The 27316-nt window shown below is 48.2% G+C and overlaps 1 protein-coding gene across 3 annotated transcripts in view; it reads left to right on the forward strand.

The window, feature by feature from the left end:
* LOC147120603 (desmin-like) overlaps window positions 1–27316 on the forward strand; it is a 149425-nt gene that overhangs the window by 101040 nt on the left and 21069 nt on the right. For all 3 annotated transcript variants that reach the window (XM_085986732.1, XM_085986733.1, XM_085986731.1), the window contains one exon: window positions 2064–2257. In XM_085986732.1, the coding sequence (XP_085842858.1) occupies window positions 2064–2257 (194 nt within the window). The remainder of the gene's footprint in view (window positions 1–2063; window positions 2258–27316) is intronic.

A 27316-nucleotide genomic window follows, 5' to 3' on the forward strand; every position in this document is an offset into this window, starting at 1 on the left:
AGAGATTGGGTCGATTAGGCTTATATTCGCTAGAGTTTAGAAGAATGAGAGGAGATCTCATTGAAACTTATAAAATTCTAACAGGACTAGACAGACTAGATGCAGGAAGGATGTTCCCGATGGCGGGGGAGTCCAGAACCAGAGGTCACAGTCTAAGGATAAGGGGTAAGCCATTTAGGACTGAGATGAGGAGGAATTTCTTCACCCAGAGAGTGGTGAACCTGTGGAATTCTCTACCACAGAAGACAGTTGAGGCCAATTCATTAAATATATTCAAGAAGGAGTTAGATATATTTCTTAAGACTAAGGGGATCAAGGGATATGGGGAGAAAGCAGGGACAGAGTACTGAATTTGGATGATCAGCCATGATCTCATTGAATGGCGGAGCAGGCTCAAGGGGCCGAATGGCCTACTCCTGCTCCTAACTTCTATGTTTCTATGGCCAGGACACCGAGAACTATGACCTGTTCTTTGAATAGCGTCATGGGATCTTTAACGTCAAAGTGAACCACAGAACAGATAGAGAGGGCCTTAGTTTAATATAGAGTCATAACGGCACAGAAGGAGGCCATTCGGCCCATCGAGTCCTTGCCGACTCTCTGCAGAGCAATCCAGTCAGTCCCATTCCCCTGCTCTATCCCCGTAACCCTGCAAGTTTATTTCCCTCAAGTGCCTATCCGGTCTCCTCTTGAAAACATTGTGTGTGCCAGCTTCCACCACTTCCATCAGCAGCGAGGTCCAGGTCCTCACCACTCGCTTCATAAAGTTTTTCCTCACATCCCCTCTGTATCTCTTGCCTAAAACCTTAAATCTGTGTCCCCTAGTCCTTGTACCATCAATCAGCCTTTCCCCGTCTAGCCTATCCAAGCCCGTCATAATCTTGTACACCTCTATCAAATCACCCCTCAACCTCCTTTGCTCTAATGAAAACAAATCCAGCTTCTCCAACCTGTCCATGTAGCTAAGATCCCCCATCCCCGGAACAATTCTGGTAAACTCCTCTGCACCCTCTCAAGGGCCTTCACATCCTTCCTAAAGTGTGGTGACCAAAACTGGACGCAATACTCCAGTTATGGCCTAACCAGCGCTTTATAAAGGTTCAGCATAACTTCTCTACTTTTGTACTCAATACCTCTATTTATGAAGCCCAAGACCCCATATGCTTTGCTAACCACTCTCTCAATATGACCTGCCATCTTCAGGGACCTATGCACATTAACTCCCAGGTCCCTCTGTCCCTGCACACTCTTTAAAACTGTGCCATTAAGTGTATATTGCCTCTCCCTGTTCCTTCTGCCAAAATGCATCACCTCACACTTCTCTGTATTAAATTCTATCTGCCACTTGTCTGCCCATTCTGCTAGCCTTTCTATGTCCTGTTGCAGTCGATTGGTATCATCCTCACTGTTTGCCACACCCCCAAGTTTGGTGTCTTCAGCAAATTTAGAAACTTTACTTTGTATTTCAATATCCAGGTCATATATATATATCAAAAAAAGCAGTGGCCCCAGCACTGACCCTTGGGGAACACCAATGTCTACCATCCTCCAGTCTGAAAAACAGCCATTTACCACAACTCACTGTTTTCTGTCCTTAAGCCAATTCCTTATCCAAGCTGCCACTGACCCACCTATTCCATGAGCCTCAATTTTGTTAACCAGCCTTCTATGTGGTACTTTGTCAAACGCCTTCCAAAAATCCATGTAGACAACATCCATTGCATTCCCTTCTTAAAATCCCCCGTTACTTCATCAAAAAAGTTTAATATCTTCAAAGGAGACACCTCCGATAATGCAGCAGACCAGCAGCACTGCTCTGGAGTGTTAGCCGAGATTGATCTGAATTCTTCAGTCCATAACTTTCTGACCAGAAGCTACTAAGCCAAGCTGATACATATCTATACTGGTTTCTTTTCATCAGTCATGTTCAGTTAACAAACCAGTTTAGTGAAACTAATGTCAGTTTTGCCACAGTATTTGGTTAGATGTAATAAAAGCATAGCTATTCTAAGATATGTAACACATTTGTAACTGGTGTATTTGAAATCATTGTCTTCTCAAAGGATGAATTAATGAAGAACTCACTGCTAGAAAAGGACAAAGACATAAGCAGACAGAGAGAATGCAGTAAAGTACTGGAAAAGAGGATTGTGCGTCACACAAATGAATATCAGGAGCTATTAAATGTAAAGACACAGCTTGAGCAAGAGATTGCTGCTTACAAGAACTTACTAGGTCAAGTGGAAAAGAAAGCAAGGTTAGTATTGTCTTTTAACAGATCTAGGAAATGTCATCACCCGGACTTTATTTGTGGCTTTTTAAATGGTTGTTTTCTTATGAAATTGTGAAAGTAGACTCTGCGACGTGAAATAGATATACAGGGAACAGCGCAGTAGCTGCTGAACAACTTGTAGTTACAGAATGTGATGGGATCACCCAACTGACGAGTGAGAGTGACAACCTTTGACATCAAGGCAGCACCGAGTTTGGCACCAAGGAGCCCCAGTAAATCTTAAGTTAATGGGAATCAGGGGAGGAAACCCTCCAGTGGCTGGGGTCATGCCTAGCACAAAGGTAGATCGTTGTGGTCGTTGGAGGCCAATCATCTCAGTCCCAGGACACCGCTGCAAGAGTTCCTCAGGGCAGCGTCCTAGGTCCAACTATCTTCAGTTGCTTCATCAATGACCTTCCCTCCATCATAAGGTCAGAAGTGGAGCTGTTTGCTAATGATTGCACAGTGTTCCGCTCCATTTGCAATTCCTCAGATAATGAAGAAGTCCATGCCCACATCCAGCATGACCTGGACAACATCCAGGCTTGGGCTGATGAGCGGCAAGTAACATTCGTGCCACACAAAAATCTTCTACCGGCATGTAAACAGTAAGCGGGTAGTAAGAGGCAGGGTGGGGCCTATTAGAGACAATGAAGGTGATACAGGAAACTTGGTGCTATCCGGCACCGACGGGACCGCGCTGTTGCCGTTCCCTCAAAACTGCCGGACAAACCAGCGTTAATGTTGAAGCATACGGAGCTTTTCAGCTCCGTATCTGGCAACAAACACTGTTGCTTAGCAACTGCTTCTAAACAGTCGGCCGTACCTTGGAAGCGTCTCTGTCGCTTAGCAACAGCTTCAGAGAGACTTTGCAGAGCCTGACTGTTGAAAAAAAAGCCACAAGAAGAAAAAAAAGCCACAAGAAGAAAAAAAACCTAACAAAACGGCTCCTGATTTTTGCCGGTGGCTCGAGCTTGCCGGACATTTAGCCTCCGGATAACACAAAGTTTCCTGTATATGCTTAGATGTGCAGGGCAAGGCTAGAATACTCAATGAGTACTTTGTATCGGTGTTTACTAAGGAGGTGGATGCTGACAAAATATCAGTAGAAGTGGAAAAGGTAGAAGGAATGGAACGGGTGAAAATTGATAGACAGGATGTACTAGAAAGGCTGGGTATGCTTAGAGTGGACAAGTCGCCTGGTCCAGATGGCTTGCATGCCAGGTTGCTAAGGGAATTGGGGGAGGAGATAGCGGAAGGGCTTGCCATAATTTTCCAATCATCCCTAGATGCGGGGGAGGTGCCTGAGGATTGGGAAGTGGCAGATGTGACCCCATTGTTCAAGAAAGGACAATCCTAGTAACTACAGGCCAGTCAGTTTAACATCAGTGGTGGGTAAAGTTTTAGAAGCAATAATCAAGGAAAAAATAAGCGGGCATTTGGAGAGGTTTAAGCTAATTAAGGAGAGCCAATACGGGTTTGTAAAAGGAAGATCGTGTTTGACTAATCTAATTGAATTTTTTGATGAAGTAACAGAGGATTGATGAAGGGAATGCAATGGATGTTGTCTACATGGATTTTCAGAAGGCGTTTGACAAAGTACCACATAGAAGGCTGGTTAACAAAATTGAGGCTCATGGAATAGGTGGGTCAGTGGCAGCTTGGATAAGGAATTGACTTAAAGACAGACAACAGCGAGTTGTGATAAATGGCTGTTTTTCAGACTGGAAGATGGGTAGGCAGTGGTGTTCCCCAAGGGTCAGTGCTGAGGCTACTGCTTTTTTTGATATATAAATGACCTGGATATTGGAATACAGAGCAGAATTTCTAAATTTGCAGATGACACCAAACTTGGGCGTGTGGCAAACGGTGATGATATCAATCGACTGCAACAGGACATAGAAAGGCTAGTAGAATGGGCAAGCAAGTGGCAGATGGAATTTAATACAGAGAAGTGTGAGGTGATGCATTTTGGCAGAAGGAACAGGGAGAGGCAATATACACAGTTTTAAAGAGTGTGCAGGGACAGGGGGACCTGGGAGTTAAGGTGCATAGATCCCTGAAGGTGGCAGGACATATTGAGAAAGTGGTTAACAAAGCATATGGGATCTTGGGCTTCATAAATAGAGGTATTGAGTACAAAAGTAGAGAAGCTATGCTGAATCTTTATAAAGCACTGGTTAGGCCACAACTGGAGTATTGCGTCCAGTTCTGGTCACCACACTTTAGGAAGGATGTGAAGGCCCTTGAGAGGGTGCAGAGGAGATTTACCAGAATGGTTCCGGGGATGGGAGATCTTAGCTACAAGGACAGGTTGGAGAAGCTGGATTTATTTTCATTAGAGCAAAGGAGGTTAAGGGGTGATTTGATAGAAGTGTACAAGGTTATGATGGGTTGGGTTTGGATAGGCTAGACGAGGAAAGGCTGTTCCCACTAGTTGATGGTACAAGGACTAGGGGACACAGATTTAAGGTTTTGGGCAAGAGATACAGGGGGGATGTGAGGGAAAACTTTTTTACACAGCGAGTGGTGATGACCTGGAATTCGCTGCCGACGGAAGTGGTGGAAGCGGAGACACTCAGTGTTTTCAAGGGGAGACTGGATAGGCACTTGAGGGAAATAAACTTGCAGGGCTACGGGGATAGAGCGGGGGAATGTGACTGACTGGATTGCTCTGCAGAGAGCCGGCATGGACTCGATGGGCTGAATGGCCTCCTTCTGTGCCTTTATGACTAAGTGCCAGGCAATAACCATCTTCAACAACAGAGTTGAACCACCTCCCCATGACATTCATTGGCATTACCATCAACATCCTGGGGGTTCACCATTGACCAGAAACTCAACTGGAGCAGCCACATAATAGCTGAGGCAACTGGAGCAGGTCAAAGACTGGGTATTCTGCAGCAAGTGACTTACCTTCTGACTTCCCAAAGACTCAACAAACCACGTACAAGGTGCAAGTCAGGAATATGATGATATACTCTCCACTTGCTTGGATGGGTGCAGCTCCAACAACACTCGAAGCTCAGCATTATCCAGGACATTATCCACTTGATTGGCACCCCATCCACTGGCATAGGTATCCATATCCTCCACCAACGATGCATCTTGGCTTCAGTGTACAATATCTACAGGAAACACTAGCAACTTGCCAAGACTTCTTTGACATCAATTCCCAAACCTGCGACCTCCACCATGTATAAGGCTAAACGCAACAGGTGCATGGGAACAGCACCACCTCCACGTTCCCCTCCAAGTCACACACCATCCCAGCATGGACATATATTGCCGTTGCTTCATTGTCGCTGGGTCAAAATCCTGGAACTCCCTACCTAACAGCATCGTGGGAGCAGCTTCGCCACACGGACTGCAGCGGTTCAAGAATAACGCTCTTCTCCTTATCAAGGGCAATGAGGGATGGGCAATAAATGCTGGTCTTGCCAGCAATGCCCACATCCCTTGAACGAATAAAAAAAAGCCTGGTTAAGGTGGGGAGGGGGGGGGGGGCGGCAGTGGTGGGATAGAAGCAGTAATGAATGGTCTGGATAATGGGGCATAGAAAGTTAACATGCAGGTACAGCAAGCAATTAGGAAAGCAAATAGTATGTTGGCCTTTATTACAAAGGGATTGGAGTACAAGTAAAGAAGTCTTACTGCAATTATATAGGGCCTTGGTGAGACTACACCTGGAGTACTGTGTACAGTTTTGATCTCCTTACCTAAGGAAGAATATACTTGCCTTAGAGGGAGTGCAACGAAGGTTCACTAGACTGCCCTACGAGGAGAGATTGAGTAGAATACATTCCTTTAAGGCACAAAAACCCCACAGGAAAAGTGGTCCAACCATGGCTAACAAGAGATGTTAAAGATAGTATTAGATCAAAGAAAGAGCCTTGTAATGCTGCCAAAAAGAGTAGTAAGCCTGAGGATTGGGAGGATTTTAGAATTCAGCAAAGGATGACCAAGAAATTGATAAAGCTAGGGAAAATAGAATATGAGGGTAAACTAGCGAGAGACATAAAAACAGACTGTAAAAGCTTCTATAGGTATGTAAAAAGGAAAAGATTAGCGAATGTAAATGTGGGTCCCTTACAGGCTGAGACAGGAGAAATTATAATGGGGAATAAGGAAATGGCAGAGAAATTAAACAAATACATTGGGCGTGATGTTACCTTTCGCTGCGAGTTGGGAGCGGGTCACCTGCCTTTCGGGTTCCAATCCCACCCCCAATGACGCCCGACGCACAGACCTAATTTTACATCAATTGGCCTTGTTAAGCCCGCCCTGCAGGCTTACCAGCCAATTAAGAGAAAGCCGGTGTCAGATGACGTCAGTTGATGATGACGTCATCAGCCGGTTTTCTTAAAGGGGACGCTTTTTTGACCGATTATTTTTCAGTGTTTGACAGCATTGAGGTGCTGCAAACACTGCCAATCACTGTACAAAGGTAAGCCCTTGCACTCACGCTCTCCAGTGACTCTTTAGGATAAAACAGATGACAGCTGCAGATGAGGTTACAGAAGCGACCTGTCACTGGTGAGAGAGGTTCTCCCAATGCGGTGGGACTACACAGACACTTCAAACCTTGTTACCTACAGAAAAGTCTAAATACATTAAAAATGATTTTCCCAACATTTTCTTACCTCTGAAAATCACCAGTTACCATTGGATCCTTCACACCACTTCTGCAGCTGTCATCAATGCACAAACCTTACAGTAGACCCACAGCACGCCTCACTTACCCTGGCGTGGTGTCCGGACGTCAGGAAGCCCGCAGTTAACAGGCAGTTAAGTGCCTATAATCCTCTTCCTGCTGCTAGGTGTCAGGTCCCTGTGCAAATCGGGGACCCGACACTTGGGAAGATTGTATGGAGGCGGGTTGACACCGGGTTCGGAACCTGCTGTCAATCTTTGCAATTTTGCCAGCAGTCCCGCCTCCAAACCCACCCCCTGAGCGCCATCAAAATTCCCCCCATTATGTCTATCTTCACGGAAGAAGACGCAAAAAACTTCCCGGAAATAGTGGACAACCAAGGGTCTAGCGAGAATGAGGAACTTAAAAACATTAGTATTAGTAAAAAAGTAGTACTGGAGAAATTAATGGGACTGAAAGCCGATACATCCCCTGGACCTGATGGCCTACATCCTAGGGTTTTGAAAGAGTTGGCTATAGAGATAGTGGATGCATTGGTTGCCATTTTCCAAAATTCCATAGATTCTAGAACGGTTCCTGCGGATTGGAAGGTAGCAAATGTAACCCCACTATTTAAGAAAGAAGAGAGAGAGAAAATGGGGAACTACAGACCAGTTAGCCTAACATCAGTAGTAGGGAAAATGCTAGAATCTATTATTAAGAACGTGGAACAGGGCACTTAGAAAATAATAATCGGATTGGGCAGCGTCAACGCGGATTTGTGAAAGGGAAATCGTGTTTGACAAATCTGTTAAGAGTTTCTTGAGGTTGTAACTAGCAGGGCTAAGGGGGAACCAATGAATGTGTATTTGGATTTTCAGAAGGCATTTGATAGGTTAGTAAACAAAATTAGGGCTCATGGGATTGGGGCAATATACTAGCATGGATTGAGGATTGGTTAACGGACAGAAAACAGGGAGTAGGAATAAACAGGTCATTTTCGGGTTGGCAGGCTGTAACTAGTGGGGTACCGCAAGGATCAATGCTTGGACCTCAGCTATTCACAATCTACATCAATGATTTGGATGAGGGGATCAAATGTAATACAGGTATGTCCAAGTTTGCTGATGATACAAAGCTGGATGGAAATGTAAGTTGTGAGGAGGTTGCAAGGAGGCATCAAGGGGGTATAGACAGGCTAAGTGAGTGGGCAAGAACAGGCAAATGGAATACAATGTGGAGAAATGTGAAGTTATCCACTTTGGTAGGAAAAATAGAAAAGCAGAGTATTTTTTAAATGGTGAGAGATTGGGAAATGTTGGTGTTCAGAGGGACCTGGGTGTCCTTGTACACGAATCACTGAAAGTTAACATGCAGGTACAGCAAGCAATTAGGAAAGCAAATGGTATGTTGGCCTTTATTACAAGAGGATTTGAGTATAAGAGTAAAGATATCTTACTGCAATTATATCAGGCCCTGGTAAGACCACACCTGGAGTATTGTGTACAGTTCTGGTCTCCTTACCTAAGGAAGGATAGACTTGCCATAGAGGGAGTGCAACGATGGTTCACCAGACTGGTTCCTGAGATAGGGGGATTGTCCTATGAGGACTGATTGAGTAGACTAGGCCTATATTCTCTGGAGTTTAGAAGAATGAGAGGTGATCTCATTGAAACATACAAAATTCTTACAGGGCTTGACAGGGTAGATTCAGGGAGAATGTTTCCCCTGGCTGGGGAGTCTAGAACTAGGGGTCATAGTCTCAGAATAAGGGGTCAGCCATTTAGGACTGAGATGAGGAGAAATGTATTCACTCAGAGGGTGGTGAATCTTTGGAATTCTCTACCCCAGAGGGCTGTGGAGGCTCAGTCATTTAGTATATTCAAGAAAGAGATCGATAGATTTTTGAATATTAAGGGGTATGGGGATAGTGCAGGAAAGTGGAGATGAGGAAGAAGATCAGCCATGATCTTATTGAATGGCGGAGCAGGCTTGAAGGGCCAAATGGCCTATTCCTGCTCCTATTTCTTATGTTCTTAAAGGTCTGGATAAGGAGGGGAGCAGAACTAGCAATGAAAGGTCTGGATAAGTCACGGTTGACCACACCATTCTCCTCCAATGCCTGTCCTCCGTCCAGCTGGATGGGACTGCCCTCGCCTGGTTCCATTCTTATCTATCCAGTCGTAGCCAGAGAATCATCTGCAATGGCTTCTCATCCGCTCCCGCACCATTACATCTGGAGTCCCCCAGGGATCTATCCTTGAACCCTTCCTATTTCTCATCTACATGGTGCCCATCGGCTACATCATCCGAAAACATGTCAGGTTCCACATGTGTGCTGACGACACCACTGTCTCTGATTTTGTCAAACTGCTTGTCCAATGAGCAGAAATTTCCTGCAATTAAATATTGGGAAGACCGAAGCCATTGTCTTCGGTCCCCCCCCCCTCCCTCCATTCACTAGCCACCGACTCCATCACTCTCCCTGGCAGCTGTCTGAGGCTGAACCAGACCGTTCCGACCACATATCTCCTTTATCACCAAGACTGCCTACTTACACCTCCGTAACATCGCCTGACTCCACCCCTGCCTCAGCTCATCTGCTGCTGAAACCCTCATCCATGCCTTTGTTACCTCTAGACTTGACTAAGCCAATGCTTTCTTGGGCCGCCTCCCATCTTCCACCCTACATATACTTGAGCTCCTCCAAAACTGTTGTGTGTACCCTAACTCGCACCAAGTCCCGTTCACCCATCACCCCTGTGCTCGCTGACCTACATTGGTTCCTGGCCCGGCAACACCACAGTTTTAAAATTCTTATCCTTGTTTTCAAATCCCTCCACAGCCTTGCCCCTCCCTATCTCTGTAGCCTCCCCCAGCCCTACAAGCCTTCGAGATCTATGCAATCCTCCAATTCTGGCCTCTTGTGCATCCCCAATTTTAATTGTGCCACCATTGGCAGCTATGCTTTTAGCTGACTAGGCCCTATTCTCTGGAATTCCCTCCCTAATGCTTTCCACCTCTCTAGCTCTCCTCCTTGAAGATGATCCTTAAAACCTATTTCTGACCTAGCTTTTAGTCGTCTGTCCTAATATCTCCTTCTGTGGCTCGGTATCAGATTTTTGATTGGTCCCAAGGCACTTCAGAAGAGCGATATCAATGTTTCATTTAAGCTGCGCAGCTGTGCAGCATTCTGGAGCTCCCGCGCAGCCGGCTCACCGGCTTTAAAAGGAAAAAAATCACGCATGCGCAGAATTTTAAATGGGCCATGCGGCCCCCAAAAATTTAGAGGGAACATTGCTTGCGACGTTATACTATGTTAAAGGTGCTATATAAAATGCAAGTTGCTGTTGTTAAGGAGGGGAGCAGAACCAGCAATGAAAGGTCTCGATAGAGAGAAGCAGATGAACAATAAGAGGTCTGGATCATGTGGGGAAGCACAACCAGTAACGAATGGGCTGATTAGGTGGGGAGTGGAACCAGTTGTGAATAGTCTAGCTATGGTGGAGGAGCAGAACCAGTAATGAATGCTCTGGATATGGGCAGATGGGTCAAAGGTCCAAAACTTAAAAGACTACGGCAGGGCACGGAGTGAGATTGAGGCATAAGTTGTGGGCTGAATGGCCTCCTCCTATTCCAATGTTCCAATATACTTTTGAGCCAGACAGTCTGATTTTTAGAATTGCCTTCCAGTAATTATAATAGTTGAATAACTAGACATAAAAATGTTCTTTTCTCTGACTGGACTATTGAAAAAGATGTATGCGAAAAGGCCTGCTCGTGTGTATACGAGCTTGAGTCTTATAGGAGCTGAGGGATCTTCGTGTGCAGGTACATACGTTTTTAGAGGTAACAGTACAGGTGGTTAAAGGCTGTAAAAAGACAAGGAGAGTCCTGAGTTTTATATCTAGAGGTACAGAATAGAAAATGAGGTAATGTTGAGCTTGAAGAAGACCCTCGGCCAATTATAGGAAGGATATAAAAACAAGGAAAGAGGTGCAGTGTAGATTCACTAAGATGTGACCAGGGATGAGGGGCTACAGTTTTGGAGGAAGAATTCAGAAGTTAGGGCTTTTTTCTATGGTGCTGAGAAGGTTCGGAGTGACCTGATAGTGGTCTTCAAGGTTATGTAGGATTATGACCAGGTAAATAGGGATAGTTCCATTGGTCGACGAGACAGTAACAAGAGGACAGGTAAGCTCAAAAAGATTTAAAGAGGTGGTTACAAAAACATGCTTTACACATGTAGAGAAAAAAACTGGTGCAGACTCGACTGGCCAAATGGCCTGTTTTTGTGCTTTAATAATTAATGATTCATTTTATTCTCTACACATGAACGATGTCTCTGCCTTTAAGATATTCTTGGAACCAGAAACATGCAACCCTCTCCCCAGGCCTTCTCATCAGTTGCAATTCCCGAAGATAGTGCTTCATCCATTCTCAGCTTATGAGCGGAAGTTAATTTACTGGAGCAAGCTATGAGTTCAAAGATGCTATATAAATGGAAGTCCTTTCTTGTTTCTTCATAAGGCCTTAGTTGCCTTTGATCAAACTCTTACCCAGAATTTTCTCATAGTTACTCTGTCATCAGAACTTCGCCATAAATGTAATTTATTACTGCTTCTGCTGTCCCCTGTTGCTGATGATTCTGCTATTCCCATTTACACCTCTTCTCGACCCATCTTTTGTTTCTTCACTTGTCCCCAACGTTCCCGCTAGCTGTCTGCCGGTCCCACACAGCCCAGGACTGGCTTTTCCAATGTGAAATTTCACACATGCAAAGGAGACCATCACTGTTATGTTGCAAGCTGCAACTGAACTTAAGTTTCTCCTCCACCGCAGGCACTGCACTTTTGGTGGTTGTTTAGGGAACAGCTGCTGTATGCTATGAGGCTGTTGCAGAGTGCAGGATTTCTCAAGTCAGGAAATTGTAGATTGCACCCACAGATCCTCCCTTGAGCACTGATTTGTTAAAAATTCATTCATGGGATGTGGGCGTCGCTGGCAAGGCCAGCATTTATTGCCCATCCGTAATGGCTCTTCAGAAGGTGGCAATGAGCCACCTTCTTGAACTGCTGCAGTCCGTGTGGTGAAGATACTCCCAGTGCTGTTAGGGAGGGAGTTCCAGGATTTTGATCCAGCAACAATGAAGGAACAGCAATATATTTCCAAGTCAGGATGGTGTGTGACTTGGAGAAGAACGTGGAGGTGGTGGTGTGCCCTTGTCCTTCTAGGTGGTAGAGGTCGCAGGTTTGGGAGGTGCTGTCAAAGAAGCCTTGGTGAGTTGCTGCAGTGCATCTGTCTATAACCGACAATAGCATGAAATAATTCCACACACGGGGCAAATTTGACTTTTGGGCAAGCAACTATTAGGGTACAGTAATGCAGTGGTTTTGTTGCTGGACTACTAATCCAGAAGCCTGAACTGATAATCCAGAGAATGTGAATTCAAATCCCACCAAGGCAGTTTGAAAGTTTGAATTCACTCTTTATAAAAGTCTGGAAATAAAAAGCTGGTATTAGTAAAAAATGACCATGAAGCTGTCGGATTGTCGAAAAAACCCAAGTGTCCTTTTAAGGAAGAAAACATTCGTCCTTACCCAGTCTGGCCTATATGTGACTCCAGTCGCACACTGGTTGATTCTCAACTGTCCGCTACCAGCAGTTAAAAAAAAAAAGGCCCATCACCACCTTTTAAGGGAAACTAGGGATGAGCAATAATTTCCAGCAACGTCCACAACCTGGGAATATAAACAAATAGTGGAGCATACCGGCCGGTCTCATGTACCTCGTGACAAAGAGGCGGTAAGGCTAACCAACCCCATTTTGAGGCTGTTAAGGCCCCGTTAATGTCAGGTGATACAACAGGGGGATGGGATACAGAGTGGAGCTATAGTAATCATAATAATCATAATCAACTTTATTGTCATTGTTAGTGCACAAGTGCAGTACAACGAAATGTAGGCTTGCGGCTCCCGAGAGTGTACATTTAGATTAAGACATTTAAACATTCAACATTCATTTGACTTGTAATACATTAACATAAACATAACCATAATAAAGTGCATTGGCAGATGTGCAGGCTTTAGAGTTTATTTGTGGAGTTCAGTAGGATGACAGCCCTGGGAAAGAAGCTGTTCCTAAATCTGGTCGTTCGGGTGCGACTGCATCTGTAGCGTCTCCCAGATGGCAGGAGGGCGAACAGACTGTGGCTGGGGTGGGTAGGGTCTTTGATGATGGTCCGTGACCTCCGTATACAGCGTTTCTGGTATATGTGCTCTATGGCCGGTAGCCGGGTGCCGGTAATGCGTTGGGCAGTTTTGACTACCCGCTGCAGGGTTTTCCGGTCATAGTAGCTACAGCTGCCATACCATACTGTGATACAGTTCATCAGGATGCTCTCTATTGTGCAGCGGTAAAAGTTAGAGAGGACCAGGGGTGACAGGTTACATCCCTTCAGCCTCCTTAGGAAATATAGGCGCTGCTGGGCCTTCTTCCCCAGAGAGGAGGTATTGAGGGACCAGGAGAGGTCTTCCGTGATGTGGACTCCGAGGAACTTAAAGCTGTCCACCCTTTCCACCACAGCCCCATGGATGTGGATGGGGGTGTGACTTCCGCCTTTAGTAGGGGGTGATGCACAGCCAAATATAGAGGAAAAAACAAGTCAGCCTGGAAGGCAGAGCAAATATGTAACTGCACAAGAGAGTATGGCAAGGCTGGATGGCATTTATTTTAATGCAAGGAGTCTTGCGAGTAAGGCAGATGAATTGAAGGTGTTGATGAACACATGGGAGTATGATATTGTTGCTATCACAGAGACATGGTTGAGGGAGGGGCAGGACTGGCAGCTCAATATTCCGGGGTATAGAATCTTCAGGCGAGACAGAGGGGGGTGTAAAAGAGGAGGGGATGTCGCAATATTAATCAAGGAGTCAATTACTGCTGTAAGGAGGGATGATATCTTAGCAGGTTCCTCTAATGAGGCCATATGGGTAGAACTTAAAAACAAAAAGGGGGCAAGCACTTTGCTGAGAGTGTACTATAGGCCCTCAAACAGTCAGGGGGAGATAGAGGAACAGATATGTAGGCAAATCTCAGAGAAGTGTAGAAATAATAGGATAATAATAGTAGGGGATTTCAACTTCCCCAATATTAATTGGGATAGTCAGAGTGTGAAAGGCTTAGAGGGTGCGGAATTCTTAAAGTGCATCCAGGAGAGCTTTTTGAGCCAGCATGTAGAAAGTCCTACAAGAGAGGGGGTGGTACTGGACCTAATTCTAGGGAATGTAGCTGGGCAAGTGGTAGAAGTGTCAGTAGGAGAGCATTTTTGTGACGGTGACCATACTTCGGTGAGATTTAAGGTAGTCATGGAAAAGGACAAAGATGGACCGGAAATAAAGGTTGTAAATTGGGGGAAGGCCGATTTTAATATGATAAGGCAGGATCTGGCCAAAGTGGACTGGGATCAGCTACTTGTAGGAAAATCCACATCAGAGCAGTGGGAGTCTTTCAGAAAGGAAATAGAGAGAGTACAACGCCAACATGTTCCTGTAAAGGTCAGGGGTGGGACCAACAATTCCAGGGAACCCTGGATGTCAAGGGATATACAAGAATGGATTAGGAAAAAAAGGGAGGCTTTTGGCAGATACAAAGGACTAAACAGTGGAAGCCCTAGAGGAGCATAGAAAGTGCAGGGGGTACTTAAAAATGAAATTAGGAGATCGAAGAGGGGGCATGAAAAAACACTGGTGGGCAAAATAAAGGAAAATCCCAAGGTGTTTTATAAGTATATTAAGGGCAAGAGGATAACCAGGGAAAGAGTAGGGCCCATTAGGGACCAAAGTGGCAATCTGTGTGCAGAGCCGGAAGATGTAGGTGAGGTTTTAAATGAATATTTTGCATCTGTGTTCACTATGGAGAAGGACGATGTAAGCATAGAAATCAGGCAGGGGGATTGTGATATACTTGAACAAATTAGTATTAAGAGGGAGGAGGTACTAGCGGTTTTAGCGGGCTTAAAAGTGGATAAATCCCCAGGCCCAGACGAGATGTATCCCAGGCTGCTGTGTGAGGCAAGGGAGGAGATTGCAGGGGCTCTGACACAAATTTTCAGAACCTCTCTGGCCACAGGGGAGGTGCCAGAGGACTGGAGGACAGCTAACGTAGTACCACTGTTCAAGAAGGGTAGTAGGAATAAACCAGGGAATTACAGGCCGGTGAGCCTAACATCAGTGGTAGGGAAATTATTGGAAAAAATTCTGAGGGACAGAATTAGGCCTAGAAATTCAGTTGGTTGCGCCAGCCGGTAGCGCCTTAGGAGGAGTAGATGTCGGGCGCTAGGCGGCTAGCGGCCGGGCGCAGCGCGATCTGCGCCTCGCCCCAACTTCACTAGAGATTTAGCGGCAGCGCAAAGTCTTTGCGCGCGCTCAGCTGCGCGCGCAGATCATGACGTCATTTCCTCGTGCAACGCCCTTTGTGCGCCCCCAACCGGAAATTCAGTCGCGACGCCCCATTGTGCGCCTGGCGCCCCTAGCGACTGTTAGAGTGGAACGGTGCTCAGTCGATGCGGGGCACGGGGGGCGCAAATTAAAGGGCACTCCTCCTGCACTATAAAAGGCTGCCATTTCGCAGCACTCCTTCTTGAGAAACGGATCTTTGGAGAGAGACCAAGGTAGAGAGCTTTCTGCTTTGGCCCAACACTCGGACAGGTACTTGTGGCTTCAGGCCACAGCTTTCCACTTGTCTTTGCCTTCATTGACATCTCATTGTTTGCCAGCATATTATGGGGGCTACAATGGGTGTAAACGCTGGCTTTCTCAATTACATCCAAAGGGCTCACAGACGCCGTGAGAGAGTGGCAGCCCCTGGCTAGACGGAGAGGGGGCAACAGGCGTCGGGAAAGGAGGCCTTACCCACCCAGGGTATACCGCCAGCAGTTCTCCTATCTCAACATGTCTGAGGAGCAGTGTGTTCGGAGGCTGCGATTCAGAAGGGAGGTGGTCACAGAGATCTGCCACCTGCTTGGCGGTGATCTGATGCCACAGCTGAGGAGCAGGACGTCTCTGTCGGTGGCAGTGAAGGTGACGGTGGCTCTCAACTTCTATGTCACCGGCTCCTTCCAATCCGCTACTGGGGACATTGCCAACATCTCCCAGTTCGCCGTGCATTGCTGCATCCGCCAGGTGACCAATGCCCTTTTCAAAAGGAGACGTCAGTTCATCTCCTTCTCCATGGCCCTTGCCAAGCAGCAACAGCGTGCAATGGGCTTTGCAGCATTCGCGGGCTTCCCCATGGTGCAGGGCGCCATTGACTGCACGCATGTGGCTTTGCGGGCACCTCTGGAGAATGCCGAGGATTACCGCAACCGGAAGGGCTACCATTCGCTGAACGTCCAGCTGGTGTGTGACCACAGGCAGCTCATCCTAGCTGTCAATGCCCGCTTTCCAGGCAGCAGCCACGATGCCTTCATCCTGCGACAGACTTCTGTGGCAGACATGTTCCAGGCACAGCCTCACCCACGAGGATGGCTTATCGGGGACAAAGGCTATCCTTTGTGTACCTGGCTGATGACCCCGCTCCGTGCGCCCAGCACCCCTGCTGAAGAGGGATACAATGAGAGCCATCAAGCGACCAGGAACATCATCGAACAAACAATCGGCGTCCTGAAGCAACGGTTCCGCTGTCTGGATTGTTCCGGTGGAGCCCTACAGTATTCGCCGGAGCGAGTCTCCCATTTCGTGGTCGTTTGTTGCATGCTGCACAACCTGGCTATCCGCAGGACTCAGGCACTGCCACCAGAGATTGGAGGACCACCTCAGGAGGAGGAGGAGGAGGAAGAGGACCAGCACAGGAGGGAGGCAGAAAGTGCAAGGGCCGCCCGTCGCCGGCTTATTGAACGTCGGTTCTAGGCCCCCTCTCAGGGAATGGCTTGTGCCAATGTCAGCAGATGAATGTAGCCGCTCCACAAGCCCTCAGCCGAGCAGGGCAACCAGGACTTAACCAAAAAACCATGCACACTGCAATTTAACAACAATAATTTATTGCAAACCTCTGCCCTTCCCACATTACATCCTCATGTGGAGAAGCCCCCTCCAAATACACAAAACTACCAGTCTCGGCCTTACAAAAAGAAAGAAAGACACCAGTCTCGGCCTTACAAAAACACAACTGCACCAGTCTCGGCCTTACAAAAAGCACCAGGCATTTGTGCATTCCTTCTACTTTTTGCCCTGTGAGGGCGATGCCTTTCGCATCCTTGCCTGGCCCCTGCCCACCCTGCAGCTCCTCCTCAATGGGAGGCCAGTGGCTGCAGCAAGGCTGGGGGAAGGCTGCTGAGGGGCAGATGGTGAGAAGGCAGATGCCCTTGGGGGTCGGCCTGCACCAGCTCTGGCCTTGGAGTGGCCGGCTGCTGACTGCTCCAACTCTGGCTGGGCAGCAGCAGTCTGTCCAGCGGCTCGTGGCAGCTGCAATGGCGGAGTGGCAGTGTCGGCTGCAGGAATGGTGCCAACCTGGCAGATCGCAGGTGCTCGCTGGTCGCCTGAGACATTGGCACTCGCACGGGCCAGCACTGCAGCATGCGCAGCAAACAGCTGAAGAACAGACTGCTGGGCTGCTGCTGCGCGGCGAGTGCCCTGGCGATGCTTGGCTGATCCAGCGAGGGTGGCAGCAGTTAGTGCCCGTGTGGCCCTGGTCTGTGTCCGCATGACAACAGCCAGTGAATGGACTGCACGACTGAGCACTTGGCTCGACGCCGCCTGTGCTGCCGCGAAGTCCTGTAGACTCCTGGCCTGTGCTGCTCCAAATTGCTGCACACTCCTTGACAAAGACTCAATGGAGTCAGGCATCCTTGCCACTGCAGCCATGAGCTCATTGTGCCTGCGCTCAGCCTGGACGGCCATTTCCTCCAGGAGCCGCACCTCCTCTGCGCTGACCGTCGCAGGACTGGAGGCCGCACTAACCCTCTGGGGAGAAGTCCGCCGAGCTTCCCCACCCCTCCCGCGTTGCTGCAGGCCGCTGGGCCCCGGAGCTTCACTCTCCTCCGACCCTTCCCCCCGGCTCCCCTCCAGGGAAGACGTGTCCCCTACATCGCCATGGGCTGGCGCGGCTGAGGGTGGCACTGATGGGCTGGCTTCCTCTTCCTCCTCCTCGTATTCCGAAGTGCTGACAGTGGCAGCTTGAGGACCCGCCTCCTCACCTGGCGATTCACCATCTGAAAGCAGGAAGGCACAAGAGTAGCTTTAGAGTGAGGACAGGGCGGCAGCGAGGGAGGCATGAGTGGTGCCATTCACTGCATTGGTCGGACAGTGGCAAAGGATGCTGATCTGAGGCGCAAGTGGAACGAGCGAGGTCAAAAAGGTGATGCCCTTACCATTGGTGCCCAGAACAGGGTCGGCATCTCCACTGGCAATGGGTCCAATCAGCCGGCCTGCCATAATGCGCTCCACACGCTGGTCGAGGTCGGAGAGCTCTTTAACGTCAGGACGGCCTCCCCCGGTGTCAATTCGTTTCCGCCGGTTGTGCGCCACCTTGGCCTGCAAGAGAAAGGACGGCCTCTAAGTACAGTGTGAAGCCCTGATCTTGTCTGCACTGCCTCCCATGGTCGAATAGCTTGTACAGTGTGAAACCCTGATCTTGTCTGCAATGCCTCCCATGGTCGAATAGCTTGTACAGTGTGAAGCCCTGATCTTGTCTGCAATGCCTCCCATGGTCGAATAGCTTGTACAGTGTGTAAAGTGCTGAATGTGCAAGTGATTTTCATGCCAGTCCCATAGCTGCTGGATGAGGGCTGGCCATTAGGGCTTTCAGGTCCTTTTGCCCATAAAGTGAGGTGCACATGCAGGGATGAGGAGGACACTGGAAAGGGTACTCACCCTGACAACCCGAGTGAGGTCGTTGAACTTCTTCCGGCATTGCACAGGAGTCCTGGCAACCACACTGTTGGAAGACACCCTGTTTGAGACCTCCCTCCAGGCTTTCCGGTAGGCGCTGGGCAGCGGCCTCTTGCCACCTTCTGGGAACAGAACATGGCGCCTGCGCTCCACTCCGCCAACCAGCAGCCTCAGGTCACCGCCGCTGAAGTGCTGCGCTCTCTCCCTGGCCTTCTCCATAGCCCTGGGCGTTGTGCAGGTGAAGCTGAAGTGGTCAGGCCTAGGTTGAGGGCTGCAGTGTGCAGGGCGTGGCAGGCAAACAAATCCACCCTCCCCCTTTAAGAGCTGACCGGCGCCAGAGAGTCTGCCGTCAATCAGCAACTCGCCGCACCGGCGCTGCGCCCGGCCTCGGGGGTATCGCTCAGCACCGCCGCCTTAGCGCCTAAAGATAGTCGTGCATCGCCTGTTTTAGCGCAGCAGCAACCTCTTGGGGCGATGCGACTGAATATCGGCGAAGGGGGCGCGACTTTGCGCCGGGCGCAAACTTTAGCGGCCGCCCAACTTTACCGCCCCAAAAGTGGCTATACTGAATTTCTAGGCCTTAGTCTCTACTTGGAGAGGCGAGGATTAATCAAGGATAGTCAGCATAGCTTTGTCAGGGGGAGATCATGTCTAACCAATTTGATTGATTTTTTTGAGGGGGTGACTGGGTGTGTGGATGAGAGTAGTGCAGTTGATGTAGTCTACATGGACTTCAGTAAGACTTTTGACAAAGTCCCGCATGGGAGACTGGTCAAGAAAGTAAGAGCCCATGGGATCCAGGGCAATTTGGCACATTGGATCCAAAATTGGCTTAGTGGCAGGAGGCAGAGAGAGGGTAATGGTCGAAGGTTGTTTTTGTGACTGGAAGCCTGTGTCCAGTGGTGTACCGCAGGGATCGGTGCTGGGTCCTTTGTTGTTTGTAGTGTACATTAATGAGTTAGATATGAATGCTAGGAGGTATGATCAGTAAGTTCGCAGATGACACGAAAATTGGTGGAGTGGTAAATAGCAAGGAGGGAAGCCTCAGGCTACAGTACAATATGGACGGGTTGGTTAGATGGGCAGAACAGTGGCAAATGGAATTTAACCCTGAAAAGTGTGAGGTGATGCATTTTGGGAGGACTAACAAGGCAAGGGAATACACAATGAATGGTAGGACCCTAGGAAGGACAGAGGATCAGAGGGACCTTGGTGTGCATGTACATAGATCCCTGAAGGCAGCAGGACAGGTAAATAAGGTGGTTAAGAAGGCACATGGGATACTTGCCTTCATTAGCCAAGGCATAGAATATAAGAGCAGGGAGGTTATGATGGAGCTGTACAAAATGCTAGTTAGGCCACAGCTGGAATACTGTGTGCAGTTCTGGTCGCCACACTATAGGAAGGATGTGATTGCATTGGAGAGGGTGCAGAGGAGATTCACCAGGATGTTACCTGGGCTGGAGCGCTTCGGCTATGAAGAGAGACTGGACAGGCTGGGGTTGTTTTCCTTAGAGCAGAGAAGGCTGAGGGGAGACCCTGATTGAGGTGTACAAAATTATGAGGGGCATAGATAGGGTAGATAGAAAGGAACTGTTCCCCTTAGTAGAGGGATCAATAACCAGGGGCATAGTTTCATGATAAAGGGCAGGAGGTTTAGAGGGGATTTGAGGAAAAACTTTTTCACCCAGAGGGTGGTTGGAATCTGGAACTCTCTGCCTGAAAGGGTGGTAGAGGCAGGAACCCTCAACATTCAAGAAGCATTTGGATGAGCACTTGAAACACCGTAGCATACAAGGCTATGGACCAAGTGCTGGAAAATGGGATTAGAATAGACAGGGCTTGATGGCCGGCGCAGACATGATGGGCTGAAGGGCCTCTTTCTGTGCTGTATAACTCTATGACAAGTTAAAATTGACTCCACTCAGTGTACAGCTCCTGTGAAACGCTTTGGGACCTTTTACTACGTTAAAGATGCTATGTAAATGCAAGTTGTTGATGTTGTGCCCAGCATCATGGAAGGAATGCTCACTTCCCTGGGCGTTACCACAATGCCCTCATTTTAAGGTAATCTACCATATCAGCAAGCCAAGTCTTTGGGTGGCTTCTGGGAGATCAAGGCTCATGGCACGTGTGGGGTTTCCCAGCATACAAGCTGAGCACTGTTATAATGAGGTCTATTCATTCACCAGAGTACCAGTTAAGCATATCATTGACATGTTAGCCAGAATTTTCCCAACCAAGTCGAGTCGGGTGTGTGCGGGCTGCGATGTATTGATCAGCCCGCTCTTCAGAACGACACTAGCCCCATCAGACATGTGCGTTTTAAATGGTGCGGGTCTGATGATATCATCGATGACTCATTTCCAGCAGGGATATTTAAAGCAACTTTGGCCATATCGCATTTGAAGTGTGGAGGGAGCATTGGAGAAGAGTGTCTTGTTGATGAGAAATAGAAAAATTACTTCATAAAGAACTGCACCCCATTTTTTCGATGAATCGCTACATATTCTTGTGGAGGGAGTCAGAGCACACAGGGAGGCCCTCTTCCCTGCTGATGGGTGGAAGAGACCTCCCAAAGAGCCTTGCTCCAAATTGCTGAGGAGGTTAACAGCAGGGATTTCGTAAGGAGGACCAGGGTGCAGTGCAGGAAGTGCTTCACTGATCTGTTGAGATCAGGAAAGGTGAGTGCAAAGCCACACTCGCCTTCATCCTGATGTGCCTGTCACCACATCCCCATCACTCTGCCTTCCCAAGCCTACTCCTGCACATCATTCCTCACACCAACATACCTTGCACGTCCACCCATCCTTCTCCATGTACATACTCACATCCCCATCTGACTAACCACCCCTCACACCCACCTTCATCCTAATATAATCATACCAAGTAACACCACAGAAAGAGGCCATATGGAATTGGCACCACACTCCCTCATAGTCACTCTCTACAGATGTAAGCCACACATTCCTTACACACATTCCATCACTCTCACTCAAACTTCTCTTTCCCAACTTGCAGGAGACGAGAGCCCACAACAACAGGAAAAGGAAGAGAAACGGAGTTGGCCCTCCATCCTTCAGTACCTTAACTGCAACAGAGGAGGTGGCCCTGGAGGTCTCAAGACTTGCAGAGCTGCTGGTGGTGGGAGACGGAGAGAGGGGGAACTCTCAAACAGATTTACATCTCATACAGCCACATGGCATACAGCAGTCACTCCTATGGTGACTGATGTCAGCAGCCAATGAGTGTTCATTATGTGCATAATGGGATCGTTATCCATTCTTAATATAACATTTCTAAGTCATCTCTTTACTCTCCCACACGTCCATCAAGAGCCCGCCCCTGCCACTGTCCAGCCGGAGGAGGAAGACGACTCCTCAGAGGAGCCTCCAGCCTCTGAGGGCGCACCATCAGCAGACCCAAGCGCACCCAGCACCAGCGCAGATACGCACACCTTGGTGGGTCCATTCTGAGATAGAGTAGTGTTGTCACCTGGTGTCTCACACTTCACAAGTGAGCAAGAGCAGATGGTGTTGACGGGAACAGCAGTGGAGACTCCTCGCCGGAGGGCGCATAACGCTCCAAACTCTGCTCAGCTGCATGCAGACACTGAGCCGTGGGGGGCGGGGGGAGCCATTGAGAAAGAGGGTGATCCTGGAGTGGCAGCAAGAAATGCAGGAGGCTCTGGCAGGTTTTGCAGCCATAATGTCTGCAAATATGCAGAGAATGGACGAGTCTATCTCAAACATGAGCACCACCATGTTGCAGGCGATGGCGACGATGTGCTCTTCCATGGAAAGGATGGCCACCTGCATGGAGCAGTTAATGCGCCACTCTCGTAAGCACATGCGAGCTATGGAGAACAGATGGCAGAGGCTCATAGACCTCCTCTCTAGGAGGAATCTAAACGTAGACTTGGGTCCTCATGGCCCCACTGCTGTGCAGCAAGGTGCTCTCCAGCTCCTTGCTAGCAGGGAAGTGTGGGTGGCCCATGAGAGGGATGACGGTGAGAGGGGACATGGAAGTAGGGGCTCCTCTCAAAGCGCTCTCACTTCTCCCCCGTTGCCCACCCCCTGCCAGTCAGAGCCCCAGATGCTTCCTTGGATCGCAATGACCGAGTCTGGCCCTGTACAGTCACAGGAGGAGCAGACTTTGGCGGGGCACTTGCACGCTCCAAAACCCAGAGGACATCTGCCAAAAATGTCAAAGCATTCGCAGCAGGGAAGTGGACAGCCTGCCTCTACCTCTGCTGAAACCACAGGGGGTGTACCTCGTAGAAGCATGTGTGTAAGAGTCATGAAAGTTTAAGAAAGAAAATACTTTAAAATATTGGTTAAATAGTATAATAGTTAATTTACCTGACTGACTTATTGTATTGAGAAACCCCCTATTTTCTTGCTCCAGTAGTATAGTCCGAGATACCCCCTTCATTCTTGCCACAATGGTACAGTCCTTAAGATCGTCACATGGTATGCAGCCATTTTACAGTTTAAACTCCACGTGGCTGGAGGAGGCAGAAGCTTGTGAGGGCTGGAGCAATACAGTTTTTGACCGTGTTCATTTATACGTGTTTGCTTTGTAATTCTGTTTGTAAGGTGTTATAGTAAACAGTTTAAAAGACAAAGCTACGTTTGGGAACGTTTTATTTCGACATGCGTCTACTCGTTGTTAAAAGCCCCAAAGCTCAGTGGCTGCCTGTTTGGAAATTAAGAAGCGCCACTACAATGTGTAAAAGAAAAATGACACAGAAGTAGATGCACAAGGGTAAGCACATAGAGTGTATAAAGTGTTATTAAGGTTCCATTACTGTTATCACACAGCGCGGACCTGAGCGGGAGTGGCGGCTGTTAGATCCGTGTATCTTAATGTTGTGTCCTTCAATAATCAGACAAAAGACTGCAGGGAACGATCAACAGGTGTTTACTGAATGAGGGTTACTCTAGAACTAACTCTACAGATCACTACTCAGCGTTTATATACAGGTGTGGTCACTGCCGGTACTACAGTATACAGGAGCTGTAAAAAGTAGTTCTCCCCTTAAAGGTACATACATTACAATTCCTCCCCTTTTTAGATTAACAATACCATAACACTCATTTAACAATTAAATATCAAACTAATTACAATTAACACTTTTAACATGCAACATTAGCTGAAAATAGTCTATTTATAAATTCAGTCTTGGGGAGGCTTCATGATCCTTTCTGGATAGCGCCTTTCCCGAGTGTCTTGTTCTTGGTGCGGAGGCGATTCTGGCCCCCTGTCGTCGGTTGGTTCATCAGCTTCCGATGCTATTGTTTCTGAGGTAGATGCGACCTGTACGTCGGGTTCCTCACCAGGTACGTATGGCCGAGACTTGGGGTTGACTCATTCCTGTGACTCTAGGATCTGGTCAGCATGGCGTCTCACAATGTTCTCCCCAACATCCACTGTGTACATTAGTGGCCCCTGCCATGTGCATATCGTTCCTGGTTGCCATTTCTCTGTTCGGTAGTCGCGGGCCAAGACTGGTTGCCCTACATTGAAGCTCCTTGTCGGCTTCTCATTGATGTGCTGGAATTGCTTACTCTCAACATCTCTTCGTACATTTGGTCTGAGCAAATCCAGACGCGATCTCAACCTTCGGTTAAAGAACATCATGGCCGGGGTCTGGTTGGTTAACTGCATGTGTCGCATTTCTGTAGGCTAACAGGAAATTGTCCACCTTATGCTGCAGTGGAATGTCGTCATCGCACATGGCCTTTACTGCTTTTTTAAAGGTTTGTACGACCCTCTCAGCCAATCCATTTGTGGCTGGATGATACGGGGCGGATGTGTAATGCCTTACCCCATTCCTTTTCATAAATCTTCGAAAATCTTCGGACACAAACTGTGGTCCGTTATCAGAGCAAATCTGCTCTGGCAAGCCGTTCCTGGCAGAAATGGTCCGTAGCACTGCAATAGTTTTCTCCGTGGTGGCGGAGGACATTTTGATCACCTCAGGCCATTTCGAGTGCGCATCCACGGCTATTAAAAACATTGAGTCCATGAAGGGACCAGCAAAATCAATATGCACCCATTGCCATGGAGATGAGGGCCACTCCCATGGGTGTAGAGGGGCATGTGGTGGTGCATTTTGGACCTTCTGGCATCCTGAGCAGCTCTTTGTTAGGTCCTCGATTTGCTGATCGATCCCCGGCCACCACACATAAGCCCTAGCAAGGCTTTTCATTTTCACCCCTCCCAGATGACCTTCGTGAAGCTCATTGAGCACTCTCTCCCTTAACTTGGGTGGAATTACCACTCGGGATCCACACATCAAGGTCCCCTGGCATACTGACAGCTGTTCTCTTCTGGATGAGAATGCTGGCAACAGGGAGTCGCCATATGCTGGCCATCCCTTCACCGTCAAATCATATACCCGAGACAGCGTCGGGTCATTTCGGGTCTCCTTCTCTATACCAGCGTTGGTTACTGGCAAGCATTCAATTATAGTCGAATGAAATATTTCGACAGGATCCACTGCTGGTGCTTCTTCCGCAGTAGGCAGTGGCAGGCGTGATAGCCCATCAGCGTTTCCATGCTGTTTCGTGCCCTTATACTCGATTTCATATTGGTGCGCCCCTAGAAAAAGGGACTATCTTTGTAGCCGCTGCACAGTCATCACCGGAACGCCCTTCTTTGGGTTAAAGATGGAGACAAGTGGTTGGTGGTCAGTCAGCAAGGTGAACTTCTGCCCGTGCAGATAGTGATTGAACTTTTTCACTCCCCACACTAGGCTGAGGGCCTCCCTGTCAATTTGGGCGTAGTTACGCTCGGCTGAGGTTAGTGACCGAGACGCAAAGGCTACTGGCCTCTCTGAGCTGTCCGGGAATTTGTGCGACAGCACCGCTCCAATGCCATAGGATGATGCATTACACGCCAACCGAATTGGTAGTGCTGGGTTGAAATGAGCCAACAACTCTTTTGATGTGATCAATGCTTTGCTCTTCTTGAAAGCTCGTTTACATTCGTCACTCCACTTCCATGGTACCCCCGTTTGCAGTAGGGTGTTCAGTGGGTGTAGTACGGTAGACAAATTCGGCAAGAAGTTATGGTAGTAGTTCACCAGCCCGAGGAACGACCTCAGTTGTGACACATTTTCCGGTGCTGGAGCCTTGACTACTGCCTCAATCTTTTCAGGGGACTTATGTAACCCCTCTTTATCAATAACGTGGCCACAATACGAGATCTGCTTCTGGAAAAACTCGCATTTGTGGCGATTAGCTCGGAGCCCATATTCCTTCAATCTAGTGAGCACCTGCTCCAGGTTGGCGAGGTGATCACTGTCATTTTCGCCCGTGACCAGGATGTCGTCCAAATAAAACTGGGTCCCTGGAATCCCTTGCAGGACTTGTTCCATTGCCCTTTGCCAAATAGTCGGAGCTGATGCTACCCCGAACACCAGCCGGTTGTATTGGTAGAGACCTTTATGAGTGTTGATCATGAGGTACTGTTTCGAGGCTTCTTCTACCTCCATTTGCAGGTACGCCTGGGCCAGATCAATCTTAGTGAAGCGTTTCCCTCCAGATAGCGAGGCGAAAATATCTTCAATCCGCGGAAGCGGATATTGTACAGTGTGAAGGACTGGGTTCACTGTCACCTTAAAGTCCCCACAGATGCGAACCTTCTTTGGTTCCCCAGGCGTATTACTCAACGACCTCTTCATTACAGGAACGATGGGTGTAGCCCACTCGCTCCAGTCCACTTTGGACAGTACTCCTGAATGTTCCAAACCTTCCAGTTCTGCTTCGATGGCTGGGCGGATCGCATAAGGTACCGGTCTGGCCTTAAAAAACTTTGGCTTGCATTTTCCTCTATTTTGATCGTCGCTGTTATGCCTTTTAGTGTTCCGAGTCCCTGCTGGAACACTTCTTGTGCGTCAGTTAGCATTTTTAACAGTCGTCCAGGTGTGACGTCGTCATCCTTTTTGGCATCTACAGTCAGTGCTTGTATGGAATGCCAATCTAGCTGTATCTTCCAGATCCATTCACGTCCTAGTAGTGGTGGTCCTCCATCTGGCAATAAATATAGGTCCATTTTTGGTGTTTCCTTGCCGTTATATATAACGTTCACCCTTATTTTTCCTTTGGGGTAGACTTTTTGCCCCGTGTACGTCTTCAAGACAATCTTTGTATCTCTCAAGGGTATATGTGAGAATAGCTGCTTGTTGTCCCTTCGGTTTATGACTGTTAGGGCTGATCCTGTGTCCAATTCCATTTTCACTTGGACTCCTGCTATCTTGAGCGTGACTCAGATAGTTTGGTGATCCTCCGTTTTGATCACATTATGTAGTTTCAGACAACCCAGCTCCTTGCTTCCGGAGTCTGTATCACTTTTCTGTTCGTCTGAACTACTCTCCGTCACCTTATGTACCTTCTTGTACTTCTCCTGTGGATATTTCTTGCTGCTGGTTTACTTTCCCGACCTGCAGACTCTTGCTATGTGTCCTACTTTTCCACACTGTCTGCACACTTTGTCCTTGAACCAGCAATCATTATG

Source organism: Somniosus microcephalus, chromosome 4, assembly GCF_052327205.1.
Source record: "Somniosus microcephalus isolate GS21.2 chromosome 4, FLI_Smic_1.0, whole genome shotgun sequence".
Lineage (NCBI taxonomy): Eukaryota > Metazoa > Chordata > Chondrichthyes > Squaliformes > Somniosidae > Somniosus > Somniosus microcephalus.